The sequence below is a fragment of the Corvus moneduloides genome, chromosome 1 (assembly GCF_009650955.1).
Source record: "Corvus moneduloides isolate bCorMon1 chromosome 1, bCorMon1.pri, whole genome shotgun sequence".
Lineage (NCBI taxonomy): Eukaryota > Metazoa > Chordata > Aves > Passeriformes > Corvidae > Corvus > Corvus moneduloides.
Genome location: NC_045476.1, coordinates 32,146,181 through 32,172,603, shown reverse-complemented (window position 1 = coordinate 32,172,603; position 26,423 = coordinate 32,146,181). Strand labels below are relative to the sequence as shown.

The window sequence follows — 26,423 nt, the reverse complement described above, 5'->3', positions numbered from 1 at the left end:
AACACCACACAATATGCCAACAGAAAAATCACTTCCCTTCAATGTTAAAATGATCTATTTGTGTAAATATCTATATTTCAGTAAAACTCAATCATCAGAAATAAACAGTACTTTGTCGTGTTGATAATCCCAGGACTGTAATCTGCATTTAAATGTGACACCTTTTTGTTGTAGGTTATGTTTTTTACTATAGAAAATTACAGATATTACAAGTTTCTTCATCAATATAGGAGGAATATTGGAAGATTCCAAATTTATTATGAAAATATTAATCATAGACTCTGGCCAATTATTGTATATTACTGTAGCCCTATGCACAGGCATATGCAGGCTTAGGTATCCCCTCTGGCAATCGTTGGCAATACCAAGTTTGATACATTATTTTCATAATTTTGTCACACTATTTTTGTATAAAAAAATACACAACAGAACAGAGCCCTACTTTTTCTAGAATTACAGTAATCCCAGTCATTACCATTTCTTACGTTTCTCTTTAAATAATGAATAATCCCCTAAAGTGGATTATTTTAAAGCCAGAGAGATAGAGAAGACAGAAAAAGTTGCTTGCTGTAACTCCCCTTCAACTGTATTCATGAAACTTATTAATTACAGATTTTGCTCTTTGATACAGATCTAAGCAAGCTATTACTTGCTGTCTTGGATAGGACTGTCAGGAATACAGTCTCAAGATGTTCTGTGACTTGCAACATGCTATTCCTTTAGTTTGCCGGATTGCAAGGGATTTAATAAAAACTTCTGCAAAGTGAAATATATTCTTCCTCCAAGAATCATGTTAAGCCACGTGCATATGAGAAAGAGAATGCACTCATGTCTGCCATTTTCTATCTGCCAAACCTGTTGCAAAAATGCAAAGAAATCTTCTGTGGCTTTAGAGAGGGCTTGTTCTACCCTTCAGCAGTGCTGAATAGAGCGAAGAGCTCCTACTGTCCTCCCCCAGTACTCATTGCAGGGCATGCAAGTCCCAGGAGCCCTGACTGCAAAGGAAGGGTACTTTCTGGAGTGCTTTGCCACTTTGGTCCTTCTCTAATTCCTATCAGGGAATCTATAATAACTGTTATGCCTCCCTCTCTACCAATGCCCATCCATTTGCCTTGGAAGGATATCCAGACAGACAGGAAAAGGGGTATTCAGGTTACTCAAGGCATATCCAGGCTGTATTTGGAGAACAAGGCTCTGAGAAGCAATGCAAATGTTCCCTGCCCTCAGTGTTACTCTCCCTGAGTTCAAACCTAGTGCCATATGCCTGATATTTGAGAATTCCTTTTATTTGAAATCAAATTATTTTGTGAATCAAAACACTTTTTAAATTTAACAAGAGAGCAGGGAGACTTATAAACACGACAAATGAGAACTTGAAGATGCCACTAACTTTACTTATGAAATACAGAGGCACTGAGAACAAAATAGCAGTAAGAAGATGCTCACCACCCTACTCTATTGAAATGTTGTTAATAATCAGTCTTAATACAGGAGATAGGATTTCAGGAAGGTGCATGTTGCTTCATAAGTGTTGCAGTGTAATTAATCTGAGAGAAATCTCAACGAATATCCTGAAGTGGGAGAGAAATAATTTTAAAATTTGTTTTAATCCTGCTCAACTTATTGATTCATGATTTTTTCAGCAAGAAAACATTTCTATTTTTCAGCCATTGACAAAGATGAGAAGCTATTCTATTATCATCCCTCAGTCATAACTCCTAACAAGGATTACAAAGTTTGAGAGACAGAGAAAAATGATCCTTTAATACACTGAAATGAGAGGAATTTTTTTGTGTGTTTGCTCTTAAAATATAGACAGTGAATTCTTGATGAATAGGTATTAATGAAAGGATTACTGAAGATAGCATGATTTTCAAAAAAACAATCAAAATTTTTTCTCTTTCTCTGAGCATTTGTTCATATAGTCGCACTATAATACACTTGAATAAAGTTAAATCTTGTCAACAGTAATACTATAAACATTGGATCTGCTGATTATTTTTCTTGTGCTCACTGGAATCCATACAGGATACAAAACACAGCCCACAGAGGATGCCAAGTGATTTGACATAATGGGCAACTGGATTACCTTTCTTTTGTCCAGATCCTACTGTACAATGCAAAACGTGCATGTGAGTCCAAAGTAGACATTGACATTGGGATGCTGCAATCAAACCTGGCTCAACTACCTGTGTACTTTTCATTGAAATATAGGGGTATATTCAGTTGCTCCACCTTGAAAATGAGCCAAGTGTATGTTAGGAAGAGGTTCTGTGGGTAAAACCTGAATTTTATTAGAAGAAAATTATAATATGGCATTTGGCAGATTCAGTTACCACTCATTATCCTTTTTTAACTATTTCTGCATTCACAAAATCTTCCTGGTGTTACAGATTTCTTGTACTAGAACTTGATTGTGAACAATAGAGTTTGCCATCAGGCCACAAATCAAGGTCCAGTATTAACCAGAGCAAGGGTCAAGATGTTTTGGCTCAGTGAGAGTAGTTTGCTCGCTGCTTAGTATGGTAAATGTTGATCTGCATTGAGCACTAAGCTGTGGCCAGAAATCCTCTCAATTCCTCAGTACTGCTACATTCCAAGACACTTTGCTCAAAAAATTTTAAACAAACAAAACAAAATCCAAACAAACCAAAAATCCCTAACATTTGGAGATTTTGGTTTTTTTACATCTGTGGGTGAAAAAATTGGCATCGGGACACAGAGCATCATTACAGATGAATTTTATGTCTGACAATTTTTTTTTGTCCTGTTTGCAATTTCAGGTTTCCAAAAATGAAATTGGTTCAGTATCTCTTCCAAACATTCTTGCTACTTGACACAGTGCTTTTTAAAAAGCCCCCAAATGATAAAAACACACTCCATGCCATAGGGAAGAGATGATTAAAAAGAAAAGAAGCCTTGATCTCTTACTCCTGTGTCATTCGGCAGTAACATTACTGTAAATACTATTAAGATTTTACAAAAGAATATATGAAATCAGATCATGTTACAAATATCAGAGGTAGAGACAGAAGAAAATATCAAAGAGGAATGGGTAGTGAAAAGAGAAAAAATGTTAAAAGCAATTTTGAGATGGGCCAATGCTAGCAGAAAGCAGATTACTAATTCTTAAGGTGATGGGAGAAAAGATTCTGTTAAATGATACATAATGTTCCAAAATACAAATATTTTTGTGAATGCAATTTAATCTTGATACAATAAACTCATTATAGCCATGAATCTACACAAGTGCTACATCATTTTAAAAACAGCCTGACAGATCTTAAATACATCTTGAATTTATGAATTGGTAAGATCTATCCTGTAAGCAACATGTATCTAATTGCACATCTGTAGTTTAAACAAAACATCATTGTTGCTGTCGTGTCAATGCACAGGATCTTAAAAGGCTGCAGGTGAAACCCCACTCTTAGTTGTGGAGCATATATTTGCTTTATGGGGTCCATGTTGACTACCAAAACATTCCAGCAATTTCTGCAAAGCAGTATTGGGTACACTTCCAATGGAAATGAGTTAAGTAGGTCCTTTCTGTGGTAACTGAGACAGCAGAATGCACTAACTTGCTGCTGCTTTCTGAAACTGATTATAGTTCAGCAGCTAAATTGATAACTGCTTCCAAATCTTTAGCTGCTGCTTCTGAAAAGCTGAACTACATTTCAATCTTTTGCATCTTGTTAGCAGCTTCATCTTTATGCTTGCACTGGACAACAAATGCCCAGATTCAAAGCTTAATTTCCAACAGTAGAACTGGTAAGCATCTTTTCATCTTTTTTGGAAAATCTGTAGATGCACTTTTCCAGAAAACATGGTTATTGATTTTTTGTAAATCAATAAATCCTATAAATCAAACGAAGTATTTTTACCATTCCTTATCCTAAGAACCTTAGGAAGTGATCATGAATCATTTTTGCTGGCAACACAAATTTCTTGAAAACAGAATTTACTGTTCATATGTCTTTTCAGTAAAGTGTCTATCTTATGGAAAACCAGAGGATAATTAAGCTTTTTTGTCTTCTCACATTGAGTAATCTCACATAACAAAATATGTCAAAAGATGTATCAGGAAAGGATATTGTTGAAATTATTCCTTCTAAAAAGAAGTGATCGCTACCTGGAGGTCATCTCCTTCTATATTAACACCTATATGGATTCAGACCTCCACAAAGAAATCTGCAGGTATCTATGGCATGTGCCACAGGCACATACGGACACAAAAGTTCGAGTTAATGCACTCTCCTCCCTCAAATTATAATGACAATGATGCTACGGGGACCTGATTTTGTAATAGGTTGTACTTTTTGCATACTCCCCTTAACCTTTAGTAAACCCTAACTCTGTCCTCATAAACACCCAGGCAATATTAAATTTTTTTTATCATTCAAAAATATATTCAGACGGAGTCTGAAATCGTTGGAGGGGATGCATGGAAAGAATGGGTTACATTACAAAGAAAACATGGGAAAGTAGAGAAAATGCATTCACAAGGTGAAAAGGGGAAAATATTTCAGGCACTCTATTTCAGAGACAATCCTGAAAAACATTTTAATAGTCTGATTTGATAAATAACATCAAACATGAATACACAAAAAAGTACAGTAAAAAAAATACTCCAACATACTCCTGGAATAAGATGCATCTGGGGCAGTTCATACCTCAAATAGTCACACATATATTAATAATCACACCATATCCATGCTGCATATTCTGTTCATATGCATTCTTCTGTGTTCCAGAGGTTTATTTGAACTCACTAGGAAAAGCCTGTACAGTATCAGGGGTGGGATCTGGCAACTTTACTAACAACAAAAAACAATTCTTACAAAGCAGTTCCAGCATTAACTGATGACTGTTTAAAGAGGGTCCTGAGAAATAGAAAACTTTCCAAATACACAAATTATAGCTCAATGCCCCAGGCTGTCAGGTTAGAATGTAGGAAAACCTAACTCTAACCTCCAGATAAAGGGTAAAAGTCCCAGCCTCAAGAAATCAAACAGTACTACCTCATCCATGAAAACAGGGCAGGCAATGTTTCAATAATAGTTGAACCCTGGTCAACTTATGAGGCAAAACACAGGGCAATTAATGAAGAAAAGACCAAGAGAAGATCATAACACAATAGGGAATGGAGCTCTGTTTTATGCACTGGAAAATGCCATTTTAACTGTGTTAAATTATAGCTGGATTATTCATACAGTTCCTTCTGACACATTCATCTCAGGAATGGTAGTGAAGAAAGAAACACTGGATATTTTTACTGCATATTTGCTTAGGAAAAATATACTCAGGGTAATGCAAATGCATTTAGGATATGGGTTAGGAGAAAGTAATGACAAGACACGCAATGATACACCACCCAGATTCATTTTGTCCGAGAAATTAATAAACTAATCTGTTTTGGTCATTCACCAGGAAAGATAACTTTTCCCCAGAACGACCTGGGTTTGTGAAGAAGCAATGGCTGTGATTATTTCTGTGAAAACATTAACCATGAATGGTTTTAAACAGCTTTTATAAAACATGATACAATAAATGGGGAAATTATTGCCTTGCTCTAACTTTATTTTAAGAAATAAAAATAGTGAATCTTTTCCCGTAATAGGTAGCTCACATTCACATAGAGAGATGGTATGAGAAACAATTGGTTTAGAACATTCTGCTAGAACTGCAAAGTTAAAACTCATATGCATCACTTTTCCTTAAAAAGGCATAGCAAAAGAAATAGAGCTCACTGCACTGCAGTTACTATTTCCATAGAGGATTTCTTTTATTAACAAAGCTCTTATCAGCTACTACTATTTCTAACAAACACTAAAGCAACATGTACCCTTTTCCACTTTAGTCATACTGGATTAAGATTAATTCCTACACAACAGCAATGAAAACTTGGAAAATTAGCAGAAATAGTTCACTAGCTAAAAGAATGATGAAGATTAAGTGAAATTAGGAGACTCGGTGGTTACAGTATCAAAAAAACTTGAAGAAATTGGAAAGAGACAAGCAAAAGTGCAGAGCAAAACAAAGACGAGAGAAGGGAATATTAACAACTGGCTGGAAAAAATGAGCTCAAGATAACCATTTATCTGTCTAGCATTTACCTAAGAGACTGATGTGTATTTCATGAGAAACATTAACGGACAAATTATTTTCTGCTTCCATTATTTGGCAACATAACGATGACCAAAAGAATCCCCAAAAGCTAATGGTTTCCACTTCTAGGACACGAGCATGTAGATCAGAATGGAGTAAGGTTATTATTCTTGCTATCCTTGTGCTTTAAAACTCACTAGAAGTTGAAATCAGCTCTTTTAGAACATTAAGAAGAAGCAGTCAGTCAATATTATTAAGGCTGGGCAAGATACATGACAGCTGAGGAGGGGCATGTTTTCCGGAAGAACGTTGAAAATAGAATAATAAAGCCTGAACAAGTTTTGGAGAGACTTCCATTCATCACTGTAGTACTGCAGAAATCCCATTCCACCTTCAGACTCCTTTTCAAAAACTCTTGTTAAGCAGGAATTATATCTGCAACTAGCACTCTAGATCAGTTAATGGGTAGCGATGGGAAAGTTCATAAGTTCATTAGGTTCTGATTTGGACGGCTACTGAGGAAAAATAGCATATTGCAATTTTAAACTTTGTTTTTATCTCGGTGTATGCATAAATCTTACTTCCTACTGGTGTTATGATTGCTTTATTGCAACTGAAACAACCAAACATCAAATTAAGTTTTCTATTTCACCTGTTTAGCTCCTTAATTCATGAAGCTGTTGTCTCATTTCCTCCTGAGACAAACAGGTCTGAAACAGTAATTCATGTATTGCAGTAACTCTGCTATATGTTTTTCATATGCTGCCTCCAGGCACAGTGAATAGGAATAAAAATTGGAACACAACACCAACAGATCTTGCTCTGTTGTCTGTATCTATGCTTTTAGCTCCCACTCTCTGATTATTTGTTGCAGTTCCTATAGCTCTGGGACATGACAGACACAGGTACTGTGAATGCAGCAGCCCTTCTCCCTTCCCATGGTAAAAGGAAGAATGGCAGAACCATGCTGTTCCCTCCCATTTTCTAGGCAAAGATCAGTGGCCCATGGAAAATTTCATACCAAGAAAGTCATGAGTGGGTATTATTAGGAAATCTCATGAAAAGAGTGGATGAAGATGTACAATTTTATTAACTAACATTTTGCATTCTATGAGTATATTGTATCACTGTTCTCTGTGATAATATTGTTTCTTACAGCAAAGGGAAGCTTCTTCCTATAAGGAAAATTGATACTATACATTGCATTGCCTCTTTCCTGCTTGTTAACCGGCAGGCACAAAAAAACTTTCTTCTGTCTCCAAGTTCCTGTTTGCAAAAAAGGCAAGTGTCCTATCATCTCCCATATCAACTGGAAAGCATATGGGCACTGAGAACCCAGAAAACAGACAACTTTCTGCGTGTCCTCAGTACTAAACATATTATTATTCTCTCAAAATGGAAGTTTCCAAGGAAACAAGCAGAAAAGAGGATATGAGAAATGTAATTGTAAAAGAGAAAAACAAACCCAAAAATCTGTTGGTTTTTTTTTCCAAATTTACATATATATGTACATTGTTATTATGCTGCAATTATGATCAATAATAATAATAATAATAATAATAAAACCCATAATAATAATATGGGTTTACTATTTCATTCATTAACTGCCATAGTTACTTGAATTGCCAAGAATAAGCCTCTATCATGATGATAACTGCATATTCAAAAAGTAATTACTATCATAAAAAACTCCATATCTAAATAGACAATAAGAAACATCAATCTCACACTGATTTAAAAAAAATTCTACAATCTGAGCAAATCTGTATCAAAGTCAGGACCATAAAGGCTGTGAGACAACTGCAACCACTGCAAGTTTCCTCAGAGATTTACAGTGTACCCATAGTTTTACTGTTTTTTGTGATAACATGGTGTATTTTCAGCAAAGGTGTCTGGTTTTGCACTTTCCTAAGAAAGTCACCAAACTATCTTGACTAATTTTGTTTTTCAAATAATCTTTAGTTAAGCCTTTGAAACAGACACCTAGGTTTAAACATAATTTATAACATATTGGGCTGCAAGTTCAAAACAAACTAAAAAAAAACCCCAAAGCCAAACCAGTAAAGACAGAAAATTGCATTTCCAGATAGTCTTTGCTGATTACTAGACAAGGACTGTTCATTCAGGTTTGAGCAGGAAATTGAACCAGATGACCTTCTGCAGTATCTTCAAATGTGAATTATCCTATAGCCTTTTGAGCTTTTTATTTTTCAAGTATGTTTTCAGAAGTCACTTATGACTTAATTTAAATGAAACTTCTTATTGCTATCTTCCCTCAGACTAAGTAGAAGTCGGGGGCATTATTATCTGTAAAATCACTCCCAATCCCTATTGTCAGCAATGATTTTAAACTGTTTGCTGGGATGTACACGTTATTTTGCTTGGATGAAAGCCCATTATTAAAAAAAAAAAGACATGAATATGAAGCAATAAACTCTTAAAGTCTACAACTCATAACAGAAGAATGAGAATGTTTAGTTTGTACAAAGTTTCATATATACCTCTGAAATCACATGACAATGAGAATTCTTTGAGTGCTATGCCTGCAGCCAAAAAAAAACCCCCACAACAAAACAGGTTTGTTAATGTGAAGGCTTTCCTCAAACACAGAATTTTGATGTAGTTTCTGTTTCATACCAAAAGCATTATTTAAGCTATTAGCAGCAGAATCAGTGGAATTGTATATATCTCTGCCTTGTCAGGAAACTCACAACTATAAGCAGCAAAAGCTATATTCCACTATTCGCTAGTTAACTACATGTCATTAATAGATCAATAAACAACTTGAGTCCTGATTTTTTAAAATATGTTAACTGAGTGATTTCTTCCTGAGAAGGAAAAATGTTGTAAAGAGACAGGATTCCCAAGAGGAAAAAAAAAGCAAAAAAGTTGAATTGCTTAACTATCTTCTGTGTGTTCTCAGTTCTCTTTGATGCACTTTAAAACAAAAGGACCTTTCTATCCTAAGTGGTTATTTAAACATCTGAAAGGGGTATGAGAAAAAGTCCCAGCCTAGAAAAGTACCTAAAGTCAAGGCCACAAATGCTGTCCTGATCCTGTGAAGCTAATGGAGGTTTTACTACTGGCTGCAATACCACCAGGTGCTCACTTCCTGAGGAATACAAAACCTCTTTTTTTTTTTTTTTTTTCATTTCTTTGTGTGGGAACCATTCTGTAATGATTTATATACAAAGTGGTAGAAGATGCCACAAGAGTGCTTTGAGCTGTGCTGTGAGATGAATAGGGTGGCATAATATATTCAGCAAATATGGCAATCCTCCAAAACAGAGAAAGGTATGAAAAATTAGTTCCTTAGTTTAGAAACCATACACTGAAGCCAAGAACACACAGAAAGAAAATGGATCGGCCTCTTTCCCACTAACACACAAATCACTGTGGTTCTATGTGTACAAACCCTCACAGGTGTTGTGCAAACACTGCAGAGTGATTTTTTTGTTACTGTCTAGGTTAAAATAACCATTGTTGCTTCTTTCTCTCACTTAAAAGGAAAACCACCCCTACATTATAGAACATCTGTGGAAACTCACTTTCCAGACCAAAAAAAGGGCTTACAAAAATTTCTAAGAGAAATTATTTTTCTATGTAAAAGGTGAAAACATGAAGAAGGAGATACTTGCAAAGTATACTCAAAATTTTCTAAGAACATTCAGGCAAATATCTGGAACTGCTTGTTTCTTAGAAAAAACAATCAGCAAGTTAGTATTTTGTGTGCTGCTTAATTGTCCTTTAAATCTAGAAGCTAGGGCAAACACCTGCAATTACAGTATATATTTATTTTATTATAATATAAACATACACTAACAAGTACAAATAGGTCCTGAAATAATAGTCTTGTACATATCAAGAAGAAGAATCTAATATGGTATTCTTTGCAAACTGTGAACTTTTTAAGCACAGTATCTCCAGCTCTATTACCAAATAAATTTGCCTTCTAAACACCTGCCAAAGCTACATTCACATACAACTTTTCTGAAGCATATGCAAGCAAGGAGCTTGTATCCATCAGCAGAATCCAATCAGAACACTTCTAGTTATGAACATGATTCGGGATCCTATATATTAAGGCCCAGGAAGGAACAAATCATTTTCCACATTGCAGAGTCACTGTGCTACTCTAAATTAAGCAAAATAACAGCAACAGAGACAAACCATGCATTAGAATTAGTTAAAAAACAGCAGGGAGGATGGAGAGGAGTAACAAGCATTGCAGTGTCTATTAACTAATGGAATGCTTATGGAAATAGGAATAAGATGCACATGCGTTCCAAATGAATCCTTATCTATAGCACCATAAGAAAACATACAAAAAAATTTTATGAGGAAAAGCAACCTAAAGTATAATACTGTAAGCATGCAGCCATTAAACTAATTTGAAATGCATTTGAGTTGCTCTTATCACAATGAACTCAGTTCACAATCACGAAAATATGTTTCCATGTATAAACCAGTCTTCCTTAAGTACCATTAAGATTTATTTAATATCAAAATCTATCATACACAATTAGGGCACATATAAAGTACTTGTTGGATGTTAATAGAGCTTTTAAAACAAAATTCCTTCTTTGTGTGCTAATTCTGGAACAACTAATTCTTTTGTCTTTGTCGTTTACAGGTAATTGTTGAGGAGGCACATACAGAAAGGGTCTCTTCCAGTAAAACTACACAGCAAAAGAAGGATCTTAAAATGGATCTGCTTGTAGGTAATAGCATATAATTTCTCACACAATTGCGTTACTGACCATGCCATTCTCTACAATGTGTAAGGCATCTGATTACCCACAAATACTCTGCATTTAAGAAACTGTATCAAAAGTGTTAGTGGAAAAATTCCAACATTCATTCAGCCAGTGCCCTTGCTGACTGTAGCATGTGAAAACTGACAACCAGAAAAACAGGATAACGTTCAAAGCAATTTTTCAATGCCTCTATTGATTAAACTTTAAAAGCTACTGTGTTTACCAAATGCCACCTGCTATAAGGAGCAACAGATCCGAGAGAAGAACACACAAACGTGGTGCAATAAAAATCACTGTAGTAGTAAGCAAGCAGGCAAATTTTCCTAAGAAAATGTCTTCTGCATTTTCATTCTCTTTGTCAACTTTAGCAAAGGAGAACAAAAAAGTACTTTCAATGAATGGACTTATCTAACAGCAATACCTGTTAAATTGTTGAGATAAAGTTTCTTAGCACTGTATTTAATGGCTATCCCATTCTCAGCCTACCTGGTGTATTCAGCAGCCGGGACATCTTGCAAGAATAGGAGATAAACTGCTCACAGTATTCAGCACTACTGGTAATGGCAGAAATCTGATCCATTGTTGCACTGTAGTTGAGCTGCAGCACAGATAACTTCTCCACGCTGTTGCCTCCCACAGAAGTCTGCATTTGCAGATCATGGTACACAGTTGTCCATACTTTATCCTCTGAAAGGGAGGGGAAGAAAGACAAGACAAGAACGGGTAAGAGGCAGACAGTGGAACTGAACTAGAATAAATTTAGGCCTTTGACAAAAAGTAAAAATTTTATGCAAGATATTTGTTGAGGTGGTAGTGGGGAAGGAGGGCACTGAACATGAAAAGCCATCATGTGACAGCATAGTTCCAACAACTGTGAGCTGAAGGGAAGAAACTGATCACCTTTATGAAAAGATACCAAAAATACCATGTTAGAAGTCTTAAACAACTGATCCCTATAGTTACATATGGGTCTAATAAGGATTAACTTTTATCAGAAGGACACAAGCCTGATGCCCTAAAGATTCAAAGCCTTTATGTGAAGAACAATCACGGTGCCTAGTAAATTGTACCATGCTTCAGTAAATAGTAGTAAAGTAACAGCGAGGATGCACCAGATTCTCATGTGATTACCTCACTTAAAAATTAATACTGAAAACATTTCCACATTTTTTACCCAAGCTATGTTCTTGGGTAAAACAAAATTACTGCTTATTGAGACTTACATATTTTAAAGCAGCAGCACCATATGACCTTACTGATTCTGGTTACTGTATAGATAGCAACGTAAGAACTAATTGAAGTAGAAGGGAAATACAAAAGCTTCTGTTTATTTGTGAAAAGGCACAAGGAAGAAGGAAGTACAACCTCAATTTTTTGATAAGAAATACAGCAATATTGGCCAAATCTCAACACCTCCAACAGACTTTTTTTGCAGGGTCATGCAAAAAGTGTGTGATATCCAGCCCACAACAATGTCTGTATGCATTATATTGCTTTAAACTAGTGAGCAGCAAGTCACTAGAAATGTTACTGTGAACCATTTGTCAGTAGTTACCAGAGGAGATTTAAGATGAGAGATCATAATAATGAAACAACACACTCCACACTCTTCTTATAGAAATATTTGTTGAAGTTGGAAGGTAGTTTAGAAAGGAAACAAAGATGAGGCACAGAAACTTTCCTGTTATAGACCAACCATTAATTTTTCTTACAGGGACATTCTACTGAACCTAAATGAAAAAGATATTATCTGAGTAAGGCATAGGGTTTCAGAATGAAAACTATGAAGACTCAGTCAATATTATTGATACTGTCTTCCTGAAAGAATACTATTCCATCACTTAGGTGTGAAGAATTTTAAAATTGAAGTTGACTAGGTACCACTCTAAAAATCCACTACCTCAGCTGGTGCATACTACTCATATTGTCCATCTCACATAGACAAAGACTTAAATAGGTCAATTATCCTCTGTAAATAAACCCCAGAAAATTCTCTTTTCCCTATAGACAAACTTGAAACACATCACCACAAAACTTCCTAGAAGTGCATCAGATTTTGTCAGTAGTATTTTTCATGTATGGTTCTTCCACATTTTAAATTGTTTTTCTGTTTTTCTTTTAAATTTTCTGCCTTGTGTATTTCTACTGCTGAGGGCAAAGTCAAATAAATCTGTCTTGGAGTAAAAAATGCAGAACCTTAAAAAACATTGGTAAGAATCTACTCTGGTGCCTTCACCTGGCTTGCACGAAAGCCCAGTTTCCCAAATGAGTCAGTCAGGCCTTTGCCACAGCTGTTCCTGTCATGCAACACCACTGACCACAGCTGTCCTTCAGAGATGCAGAAACAAAACACACCATACTGCTAACTTTGCTGTATTTATCACAAAAACAGACTCTCCAGGGAGATCACCTGGCAGTTTCAGAGTATACTAATTCACCTGACAGATGTGCCTTACAGTGATAAAACCCATAAAATGTAGTATGTTTTCAGTTCTATGTAAATCTCTTGCCTGTTAATGCAAATCTCCGTCATTCTAAAACTTGTGGCCTGCACTTCAATATTTTACTTACATGGAAACACTTTGCCAAACTGACACCTACTCAAAAGTGCTTCAATACTTCTTCACCAAGTTCACAGAAATGAGCTCACATACACTGATGAGTTTTGGTGCGACCCAGAGTAAAGATAGCTCTCCTCGTTACGATTATCCTTATCTCCAGAATTCTGTACTCTGCCTTATTTTCCAGTCTTAATTTTTACTGCATAGTATCAGGCTATTTTGGATTATACGGAATCGTGTGGACCCATGTGTTTGCAACTGATATGGTGTTAAGTCTTTCTAATCAAAAGTTCAGAGATAAGGTAAGCAAAGCAGACACATCCTCCACAGGTTGTGCACATCACTAGCCAAATGAGATGAAATTCAACAGGTAATGCAAGATGGTTATTATTTTAATATTCATATCCTTAGTCCAATAAAACAGTCTTTATAAAACACAGCAGTATTCTTGCATTGAGAAAAAAAATTGAAAAATCAGGAGAAAGGAATCCCACTCCCAAGCACCAATAAAAAAATTGTAATTGTCACCTTTCAAGTTATATAGAGAATAACTAGTTTCATTAAGAGCCTGGGAAGGAATTTTACTGCAGATTCATTTTCAAGAAAGGATTGAGGTAGTTTATACATTCACTGACAGAAACCTCTCATTTTTGGCAGAAAATCCTGTACATGTAAGAACCCAAAAGTGTCAGTGAGGAATGAATGTACTAGGACAGTTAGAATCTCTTATTGGATTTTTCACCAAGCAAAGACTCCTAGACTAGCCACTAAGAAGGTACAGGAATGTGAATAGCAATAGAAATTGTGTTAGGCGTTATGTTTGAGAAGGATTTTTCTTATGGATAGCAGATTCTAGCCAATATCCAGTCACTTCCCCTCCAAATGATGCCTTGAAGTGGCTACGTGAAAACAGGCTACACAGGATTAAAAGAATAAAGTGGGTATTTATTTGAATGGCCTTCAAAAGTACACCTTGGGAGTCAAAAACTTCTGAGGGGTTCCACCCAAGATGGACACTGGGTCACGGGTTTTTCACACTTTTATAAGTTTGGTCCATTTGCACATCAGAGTTAATTCTCCAATTATATTTTCAAGCAAAGATGTAATTACCCCAAGTTTGCTCCCCCTGTCAGAGGCCTTAGTTTACATATTTTGGGGCCTGGGACAACAAGGTGTCCTTGAGTTCAGGCCCAGAGAGGGTTTGTTATGTCTAACCAGCATGAGAGAACAGTAGCTAACAGGCTATATTAAGTTTCAGAGTTACATACTAAGTAGTACAGGATTTGAAAAATATAAAAGTTAAAACCTAAGGCATCAAAATTAGGAAGTTTAAACTTTACAGTGGCACACTGAATTAAAGAAGATAAACATGCTCTTGTCAGTCAAATGCATCCTCTGAACAACTTCAGGACCTTTCTGTCAAAATGCAAGTACTCCTAATAGATAAGAACTTGTTGCAGCTTGTAATATATCTTTTTCTCAATATACATATATATGAGCATAAAGTCAATAATCATTTACAGAAAAGCAACTCAATCTCTTCCTGCTGTCTAAAAGATGATGGGAGATTGATTAGGATACACCTGGTCAGATACTGAAGATAAACCTAGGTCTTATTTCACTTGCAACTAATTTGTTGATAGTCTGGCTCAAATGACCTATAAACACATTCAGCAAGCTGTCTTGTCCAAACTCGGGAAGCTGAGCCATCTGTGCCTGGAGGTCAGGCACAGAGAGAGTGTGGAGGAAAATCTGTGGCTGGTGTGCAGGTAGGAAGCTCCTTCTCTGGGTAAGGGATTTCACGCTCTTCTCACATTTTCCTGATTTAACTGTAAAGCACTGCCATGACACAAGGACCAAAACTGTATGGAATGGTAGGGCCTTTCCTTGGCTGGGAAAACACATTAACAGTGTAATATGGTCACAGACAAAAATCCATCTCCCCTCCCCACCAAAAGCAGACTCCCGAACCACAAATAGTTATATATCTGGGGCTGGCTTCAAGATGTCTGGAAATACTTAAAAGAGGTAGATGCCAGGCAGAAATCTCAGCCTTATCTACTGAATGCTGATTATAAACTGCTTTTTGACTTTTAGTCTTAAAAATTTGTTAATGTGTTTATACTTCCTGTGGAAATCAACTAGACATTTATAGCTTGAAGATAAGGCCAATATGTTCACTTATATTTTCAGTTGCTCAGGAACTCCTTGTTCGTTGAGTCCATTCTTGAGAGAGATTGAATCAGTAACCTACTTGCTGCCAAATTCCCTTACAGAAAAGGTAATGCTGATAGTTCACACTATCTCAAATACCTGTATCCTCACCATTTATGTCATTACTCCCATGTAGCTGAGAGCAAGATATGGGAGTCATAGTTAATATATCAAAACCTCAAAGTAAAGCTATCCCTTTTTTTCCATCAATAGTACACAGAAGTCCCATTTAAGGTACACAGAAGTGAAAAATCTGTCCTAGTTAACAGTAATTTGATACATACTCCTGGCAATTACCACCACCACAATACTGGAATGAGTATTCCCCTAATACACTAGTAGTTGTCTGAAGAACAGAATATGGCTATTGCTAACCACAAGAGTTTATACAGTTTGTCAGTCACAGCTGTGTATATGACTTACGCACCACCAAAGCACACTTTCCCTACACACGGAAGTATATGAGCTCATAACTGGATTTACTAGGCTATTTCTAGCTTTCCCACTGGAGGATAGAGTACCAACACCAGCTAATTGCTAACACTTCAGGAAAATAAGGGCCTCCAAGATGACCACTTCTTCATTCAAATGCATTTCTTAGAGCTTTTTTTAATGTTGCACAGCACGTTGCAGTTGCACAGGAAAAAAAATGTGGTTCTTCCACCATTATTTTGTTTTTAGCAGTGAAGAAGAAGTATAACTTTCTTTGAATAGAATGCCTAAAACCAGTAACCATAGATTCTTAATAGAATTCATAATGGTTTTTACTAAGAACAATCTAATTAGATCCAAACTGCTAATACATTTGATGCAATTATAGAGAAAATAGGTTCCCTGTAATTTAGTCTGCACATTACTCTTTGCTGAAACAGTTCCTCTCTACCAGATTGATATTGCAGTAAGATTAGATTCCTTAATTTAAGAATAAAATTGTTTTTTAAAAAAGGAAATGACCACCTGTTTCCTTAAAATGACAGTAAGTTGGCATAATACATTTTGCTGAAAATAACTTTCAGTTGCAATGACTGACCTACAGTCCTGCCACCCATTAGTCCTTTGACCGATAAAAAGTGAAGTAGTCGGCTAATAAAATAATAAATAAATATTAGTAATGTTTCATTAATAAAAGAGAAATGAAATTTAGAATTTCCTTGATCACCAGCTATTTAAGTGATCAAATAAAATATTAACATAAGTGATTTTTCCCACTTCATATTCAACATATTTCATGATAGTATGATTGTATTCATCATTATGCTATTGACTATTTTGCAGATACTCAGTTTCTTTTAGTACTGAACTTTCCTCACTCATTTGCTTGGTGCTCAGTTAAGCAAGAAAACGTGCTTTTGATAAATAAATTAAGTAATATTTTGTAATGATAATTATCCAGTAATAAGTTTGAAAAAGAAACTTCAGAAAATAATGTTTGTATTGGACAGTTATGGATACATTACCCCCCTTTTACTTTAACCTACAGTTATATTGATTGCTATTAGAGTTTCACCTTTGTTTTTTTTTTTTTTTGGTTTTTTTTTTTTTTTATGAATGGACTTGTATTCTTAAGATATCATTTTATTAGGTATTTTAGAGAAATCAGAAAACAGTTTTATTTCTCAGGAAAGATCATCTGCTCACTCTCCCTCTCTTTCTCAATAGATATGTGGTGTGTTTTTTTTTTTTTTGTTGGATGCAGTTTCCTGACCTAAAATTTGCCTGATGTATGAGAACACCTTGGTTCCTGGTTGAAATCTCAGAGAAGATGATTTTGAGAATACCTGGGCACATAAAACCTGGAAGTAGTTCTTTATTAGACATCACGATTTTTACCATCATCAGTGTTTTTGTCCCTTCATTAGATTACTGCAGCATGCTCTACAAATCACTCAAGAAACTAGACAAGATTACCCATTTAAAAGTGGACTGCCTTCTAGGAAGGGCAAAAATTACAATCATAATCATCTCATATTATGAGGTCTCCAATTTTATTTTCTGATAAGACCCTAGTTGGTATTGTTGAATTGTGTGGGATGGTAACACTACAGTCATTAGCAATGTGAATAAACTAAGCCCCTTTTGCAACGATGTTATAGATGCAAGACCTGATGTATACAATTGATGTAGAAAAAATATGACAATAGGCAATATCCTCTTCTCCATCCTATTATATTTCTTTCTATGTGTGTTTATATATAAAAGCTTAAAACTATATAGAGCAATTTAAAACTAATTCTGCTATGGACTTCAAAGGAGCTACAGTTGAATTTATAAAAATGAAAAATATACATTCGTTTGAAGTTAATGAGTGTTTTGAAAATCTTTCCTGAGATTTGCAAATGTCAATTTTGCAGTACAGTTACTCTGGTGATATGAACTGCTGTCATCTTGCTAATGTAGAAAATGGGGTTTAGACCAAAAAAATCCAATATTCAGGAAAAATAAAAAGAGTAAATGAAGTATTCTTAAGAACTGAATTCTGTAGAAAGCAAAGTCAGTCAGTTTCTTAATCTATTTAGGTGGGGAATAGGATCAATCCCAAAATGTAATTGATCCATTCCTGCACTTATTTTCTATGCCTACTCCTTTCATTCCTTCCTTTCATTATTTCTTGATCAAGATAATAATGAATTTTCAAATTTAACTATGAACTATTGTGTTCTTTTTTACTTACGATGGTGTCTTGTGAAGCAATACGCTTGCCTTGTATTTACATAGTCTCTTTCATTACAATTCAGGAAAGGGAGAACTTTATTTATTTGTGAATTTACAGTGATACTGAATGATAATTTTCTAATAATTTAAATCTATATATAATAGATAAATTCAGATACTTTACAAAATAGAGTGGAAATTAGTGACCAAAATACAGTTTTCAGGGGACCAAAAGTTTCCAGAGAAGTGGTAATGAAATGGCTGTTCCAATTCAACTTGTAGAAACTTGAAGGGAAATTAGTCAAGAGTCAAGAAGAGGATGACTTCTCTGGATTTCTAGAGATGATTTTGAACAATTCAACACAGTTGTGTGTGAAAAGCTAATGACAAGAGTACCTTGAAAAACAAAATAGAGATCACTTGTGCCTTCAAAGAAAAAAGACTGTAACAACAGATATTGCTATGCTGAAAAACAGCGCCTGGGGGAAAAAGCTTAAATCTGATTTTGACCCTAATGTCAAAAATTACCTCCTATGGGTGCTATTAGAAGCATGAGTTTAAAAATAATCCTATATTGAAAGGAACAATAAGTAATGAGATACAGTATAGCCATATGAAGGAGGACTTGGATCATTTAAGTGCCTGGTCTAACAGATGGCAATTGCAGCTCAGTTTAGATTAAGGAACATTAAAGTCAAGAACAAAGGCCATAAAAGAATTAACAGTGTGGTTGTTTTCAGCACAGTGAACAGAATATGGGCAAGAGCTGGAAACTTTTTTAACAGTTCAATAACTGAAGAATCGAAAACTGATTCTACTTTCTGAGGAGCAGCATTATATATAACCCATTATTACACAAATGGAAAGATCAAATAATGTCTCCTTTAAAGTGTCCTTCAGTTCATTCTAGCCCATAATAGGAGCATATGCACTTGAAAAAAAAATCGACTACTGCCTGATTTTTTTCTTTTACAAAGCAACATAGCACAATCCTTTAGCTACAATCCCAAACAGGTCTTCCTAGAATCACTGAAAAAAAGTAACACAGTTTTAAAGAATATATTTCAAAGGATATCCTGAAGAAAAGGGCTCTTCAAAACTTTCTGTATGTTAGCTTGGACCGTGAGTAAACCATTTCCTGAGCTATTCTGGCTGACTTTCTATTCTCATGGAGAGGCAGGAAGGGGATTGGTCTAATGCAGGTCTCAAGTGCTACCACTAAAAACTCCCCATACCTTTCATTCCCCCATCAGCTAAATGCTTGAATCCTCACCATGCTCTTCACTGATCCAACTTAGTTCTCTAAAGAACAATATACTCCACTCTCCTCTCTCACATCCTGCTAATCCACTCTGCAGACAGACGGGAAAAGGAATATAGTGTGCTGAAGAACCCTTTCTAATTACTGCATCAATAAACTGAATGTTAGCCAACCTCCTGAAAAACTTTTTATTTTGCTTTCAAAAGGTGCCTCCAGATTGGAGAACTTACAATTCCAAGTTTTAGTGCATGTTCCTGGTAGTTTGTAATTATTTCATCATTATTCTGAATTGTATTTGAATTACTACATAAACCTGAGCGTTGCCTAATCAAAAACCAAAAACTACCACTATACATAGTTTAGTATAAAATCATGTTTCCTGTATTTTTTTGACAACTGTGCTAAAAATTCTTTAGGAAATTCAAAAAACATTGATACTAGATGGACAAGATGGATAGTAGAATGAAGCTATGTTGAGACTGACAGAAGAATTTTGAATGTCTTTATTTGTAATCTCTCAAATGAAGTATGACTTGAATTCTATACTAAACTATCATGCCATGCATTATTTTAAAAGGTATTCTATGAAAGTTTTTAGTACACCTGTGGTTTGATATGTGGCACAGAGTGACATTAGAAGAAAGGAAAAAGCCAAGCAGACTTCATAGTAAAGTCAGCAAATTTAATAAAGTATGTTTAAAAGATTTTCCTCTTCTGAATGTTATGCTCTCATTCTGTCTTAATCTAAATTTAAGAATAGAAGAGAAAAATCATAACTTTCTATGCTAGTTTACAGTAAAAGACACAGCTTGGTCCTGAGAAAAGACAAATATCCCACTTGCACTTATGAGTAGTAAAGTTCATTAGTATAATTCTTCTAATGGAGGAATTAAAAGTACTATAAGAATGGGGAATATATATCATGCTAGACCAATAAGAAACTTTCAACTTCTGGAAATTCTCGAATGTTAAGTTTTTCACTTCTCTGTAGACAAAGGATGCCCTCTCTTTCCCTCTCATCTCAGGACCACCATTAAAACACTATAACCCATTGCAGGGGACACTATTTCCACCCAAAGGGACAGAGTGCTTTTACACATATGTTTCTTTTAAGGAAATACAAATTAGCACTTTCAGAAACTCCGAGTATCCTTGCAGTACGCATCTCTGAAAGTAGTACCCTGTCATACAGGTCAAAGACAGTGCTGCAGAAAAACAACACTCTAAGAAAGCCCAGTGCTGCACCAGCTGCCTCACTGGCTTCCTGCTAGAAGAAATCCAACAGATTCTTGCTTTCAGAAAGTTCTTTCTAACATAGGACTCATGAGAAGAAATGCAGGAATATGTTTATTTCCATAAACCTAGTGCTCCTGAATATTCTTTTTATGCCTCAATATAGAAATCAGAGCATACAGAAAACACCACAGAAGTTGGAGAAGAGGGTAGCATATGTGAAAATGAAGATGCTTTTTTAATAGATCTAATATTACTTTCTTTTTCGTCAAAGGCTTGCAAATACTATCCCATATACTCCAAAACCACTGAGAAATATAACACCATCTATTGATAAATTTAATAGTATCATGTAGAAATGATACATTTTAAATTAACATTTCTGAGATGCTGAAAAATTCAATTGTGCATAATTGAACTTTGTAGTTCAAGTTCAACAGAATTGAATAGCTAAGTGTTTTGTTGTATCATTATCTGTAAAAAGAGGTATTAGACTGTCCTGGCTCCTACTGAGGTACCAAATATATATGGAAACCAACTATTACAACAGCAAAACTCTTTCTAGAGCAACGACAAATTTGCAAGGAAACATCTCTATTCGCATTCATCAGTCTGGTATTTTGGGGTTATGGAGAATACTACACTGGATCAGACAAATTCCACATATGGTCAAGCTGATTCCTGCAAAAGTCGACTACAGCTTATCTATGCATTCCATCTTGCTTGGCATGGGCCTACCCTTTGGCCTCTGTCAATCACTCTTCTTTACATATGCATACTCTTTTCTCTTGGTAAATACACATGCACCTCATGCAGCTTTGCTGGACACTGAGCTATTTGACTAAATTTTATTTAGAATTTTAAATGATTTCTCCATCATAATATAAAAAGATGGTATCTGGAATAAAATAAGTAATTCTAAAGTGAAATTTTCAATGGTGATGGAATTCATTTATCAATCAATTACTTAGGGATCTTCAAGTGCCTTCTCTAATTATTAACCACTTTGCTATTTATTTTATAGGTTTGCCATATTCAACAAATAGGAAGTTTATTTCATTGAAGAAGACAAACAAATTATACCCCCTTGAATGTTAAGGCAGTCCTCTGAATTCCATAGGGCTCTCCAAGAACAGAAGAGCATTAAACTATCCATAGATCTAATTAGAATAGTGACATTCAAAAGGTCTATGAAGTTCCTCTTGCCCATCAGACACATATATATGTACATATGTATATTGAGTGTACACTATGGCAGATGATTCTCATTGCTTTACTTCTAATACTACCCTCTAGAGAGGATGAAATACAACCAAATGCTGAGATTTCATGAAAGCTATTGACTTCATTACACCTAAGGAGCTGCAGAAATCAATCTCCTTGCAGATTTCCAAATGCAGGTCTGCAACTGACTACGCATCTTTATTTCTTCCATACTATTAGAACAATTTGAAATGCATATACACACAAAATTTTGGTGCAGAAGGAACCAAAAGTAGACACACAATTTCCCCAATGAATTCAATGGGTCAAAGGTTTCATTCCACTTCTCTAAAGGAGACTTCTCCACTGATTGAGAAGGGGAAAAGTAAAAGAAAAAAGGGGAGAAAAAACCCTAACTCCCTCAAGCCCCAGGTTCATGGTCTCCTGGGTGAAGAAATGGCTGAAGGGCAGGGCTCGACGTGTTGCGGTGAATGGGGCTAGATCTGGCTGGTGACCAGTGACAGTGGTGCTCCTCAGGCTGCAATTCTAGAGCCAGTTTGTTCAATGTTTGCATCAGTGATCTGGATGCAGAAGTTGAATGCACAGTTAGCAAGTCCGTGGAAAATTCTAAACTAGGAGGTGCTGTTGACTCTTTCAGGGGACAAGAGGCCTTGCACGGGGATCTGGATAAATTGGAGTATTGGGTTATCATCCATGGCATGCAATTCAACAAGAACAAATGTTGGGTTCTACACCTGGGATACAGCAACACCAGACCCAAGTCTGACTTGGGAGGGGAGTGGCTGCAGAGAGGGCTCTGGGGGAGCTGGTTGACAGGAGGTTCAACAGGAGTCAGCAGTGTGTGCCCTGGCAGCCAGCAGGGCAAACCTCATCCTGGAGTGCATCAAACACAGCATCACCAGCTGGTCAAAAGAGGCGATTATCCTGCTGTATTTAGCACCAATGTGGCCTCTCCCTAAGTACTGTGTGAGGTTATGGGCCCCATAATTTAAAAAGATCATTAGGATACTTGAATGTGTTCATAGGAGGACACCAAAGCTGGGGAAGGGGCTGGCAGGAATGTCCTCTGAGGAGTGACTGAGGGCACTGGGCTTGTCTGGTTTGGAGAGGAGGAGGCCGAGGGGTGACCTTGCTGCTCCCTACAGCTTCCTGAGGAGGGATAGTAGTCTCCAAAATGTCCAACCACCAGTGTCTAAAGGAGAGAACATGAGCAGTACAAGTCTCTCTGCCCAGGAGGCATAGGGACTTGTCCCTCCCTTGCTGGCCTTGAATGTAGGCAGCTGCTGGGCGTCCCTTTAAAGTAATCCGGACATTCAGACTATGCGAGGATGGGGATTTGTACCATATACATTGCTTTGGATGTAGGGATTTCAGAGGTGAAAGCAAGGCTTTTGGTTCCCTCTGCATGAACTGTGCAGAGATGTAGAGAGCATGTGGGATTCGGACACTGTTCCTTACCAAGGCAGTAACACACTTGCTTACAGTGAGGTCTCCTAATTTCTAGTACTCAGAAAACTGTTTCAGAGAAGCTGAGGCTGAAACTCAAACATTTCAGTAGAGCTGAAATTTCTCTATAATGTAATCTACTGAGTACCTACTTAGTGAGTAAAATATCACTAAACATGCAGACTGGATATTTCAGGAAATTTATCACAAAGTAAAAGGCTTCCATCATTAATTCAAGAACCAAAACTAATCTCAGTTTTTAGATACAAAACTAGCTTCCATTTGTAGCATTTTTTTAGCCCATGAAAAAATATTGGATCCCAAAAGAAAAGCCATCTGTAAAAAGATCTGGCATTAAAACATCAGTGCATAAAATCAGTGAACACTAAATTCAACAAAAGCAAAAGATCAAAAAATTAAAACTTTTAAGGATTTCCTAATAATGGAAAAATCTTTGCAATATATATAAGAGATGTGAACAGTCCAGTTTTCTTCAAAATCTATTTTATTACAGTCACTTGGCAGATATTCACTCAGACATAAGAATATGTTGCAAATAAATGAAAAATAAAGATCCCTTTATTGCCTTTTTTTAAAAAAACCCAAGCAAATAAAAAACCCCAAATCTAAAAAACATACCTACCTAAAAGAAATAAAACATTAAATAAACCCCAGAGTTTTTTACAGAGACAAAAGGACAGACCATTTGAGAGAACTGACTACCTCAAGGCATCCACAGGTCTGGGCTAGGAATTAGGTTTACTTTTTTTATTTGCTCAAAAGCACATAGATAATACTGACAATTGCTCCACATATGGTCTCATTCATGAATGTGAAGAAATTACTTAGAGACCATATGAAGCAAAAAGTATTATTGAAAAGGGAATAGGAAGAGACTCAATGTTGGTTTTAAAATATTAGTTCAAAATACATTTCAACCAAGTGTTAGCAACTGAGTTAATAGCAGATATTTCCCAGGCCTGGAAACAAAAGGACAGGGGAGAAACAGAAGTAATTTCAAGAGAAATTATCTTTGTTCTAGCTACACTTTCAAAAAAGATTATGTGATTTGAAAATATTAAAATCTAATCTTGAAAAATTGTCTAGTTTTGGCACGTCATGGACTACTAAGACCCATAAGATTGATTAGTGACTTCTACCTAGGAAGAAGGCTGAAACAGCAGCTACTCTAATTTGATTCTTCCATCTCTGATGTAATGAAAAATGTGGTTGCTGGTCCCTGGCACCTGCAGTGCTTCTTTTCCATTGCAGATGCCACAAAGCCCTGCAAAGCATTTGAAAGTATAGGTTTGCAATACAACTGGGCATTAAGTAACATGGTTTTAATATTAATATGACAGTTGTAGCAAAAATCTACAACAGCTATGGCAAAAGTGTCAGGCAGAAGTGAAGCAACCACTCAGAGCTCCAGTAACCAGTGGTAAAAACTGCAGAAATGTCAGAAGGCCCCTCTGAATATTAACTTTAAATAAAGTAGGTTAGTGCCTTTTTTTTTTTTTTTGTAGTTTTTATTTCCCATAGATCTATAACTTCTAAGTAATCTGGTTTATGTGATGAGATAGACAAGCCATGAATATTCATGCCAGTGCACAACACAAGTTCATGAGTAAGGCCTTTTGCTAATAATTTTTGACAAGAAACACTTATGAATCTGCCCCAGCTGATTCTACTCTGCCTAGCAGAGATGTCAGTAGCTTGAATAGTCTCATCACACCTTTTGGTTAGTATCCAGCTGGCTCAGCTGGTTGTTCATCAGATGCTCACTGTACAACACAAGTAAGATTGACCATTTCAGCTTAGTTCTGTGGTAATTACCAGAACAACTTTAGCAATAACACATCTTCAGGTAGAAAAATGCTTCTGACAGAAACATGTCTGATCTAAAACCACAAATAATGCACACTCAGGCTTTGGAGAGATAAGTCAGCTTCTATGGGATGTCCATGTCTCTGTGAGAACACAAATTCCTGTCCCCAAACTATCGCTAAGAAAAAGGGAATCCAATTGAGTAGTGATGGTCCTAGGTATCCAACACAATAATTTACAACATTTCCATTTACAATTGTTTTGTGATGGCATTTTTTCCTACTACTACTGACATGCTATTAAACATATTTAATATTTTTTTTACGACTACTCACAAGCTTATTCCAATGCAGTCAGCAAATGCTGGTCTGCAAGAAAATCTACTGTGATTTCCATTTGTGCATCCCAAAGTGAAGATAAAAAACTATTCTCTTTGGAGTGGTATAATCTCAAGGCTTAGGGAACTGCTTTGGCAAAACCCACAAAAACAATTTTAGGAAGGCAATAATTTCTTCTCACCAATTTTCTTAACTTGCTTACTATTGAATGCTTCACTGTGTGCAGAGTTAGTCTCATAAATCTCATCTAGGATAATGGAAGATCATTACCTCAATAGTTCTAACTCAGGGAAGCATATCCTGAAACATACTAGAAAAAGCCAGTATTTCCAGGCCTCCTGGAAAAACCAAAACTTGGGCTTAGTGAATGGAAAAAAACTCTAAAGCAGGAGGCATAAAAAGCATGTTAACTCTCTTAATAATGTGAGCTCTGAACATAATAAAAGTGAACCCAGACCCCTAACATTGAAACACTTGGCTTCCAGTACACGAGTAGAAGGAGATCCTTACATCGAGCAGTTAAGACTTTCTGAACAAGAGACCTGGTTTGCAACTGCCGGTTTCCGTTTCAAATCTAAAAGTTTGCTTTGGAAGTCCTCTGGCTCTAGATGTTCCCTACTCACTGCATAAAGTCTCAGAAACTCATAATCTTATGGTCATGTTGGCTGGACTCTTCTCACTAAACCATATGGAATGCTAGCATTGGTTTGCTCTTAAGTTGTATCCAATTTATTTCAACTGCTCTTCACTTTCTGGTGCTGTGGAGCAAGTGATAATCTCAGTAGGTTGCAACCGAGTCTAG

General features: G+C 36.1%; 1 protein-coding gene across 1 annotated transcript in view; it reads right to left on the bottom strand.

Moving 5' to 3' along the window:
• Positions 1-26,423, bottom strand: part of CNTNAP2 (contactin associated protein 2) — a 1,037,874-nt gene that overhangs the window by 294,192 nt on the left and 717,259 nt on the right. The window contains exon 13 of the mRNA XM_032104142.1: positions 11,352-11,552. Within this exon, the coding sequence (XP_031960033.1) occupies positions 11,352-11,552 (201 nt within the window). The remainder of the gene's footprint in view (positions 1-11,351; positions 11,553-26,423) is intronic.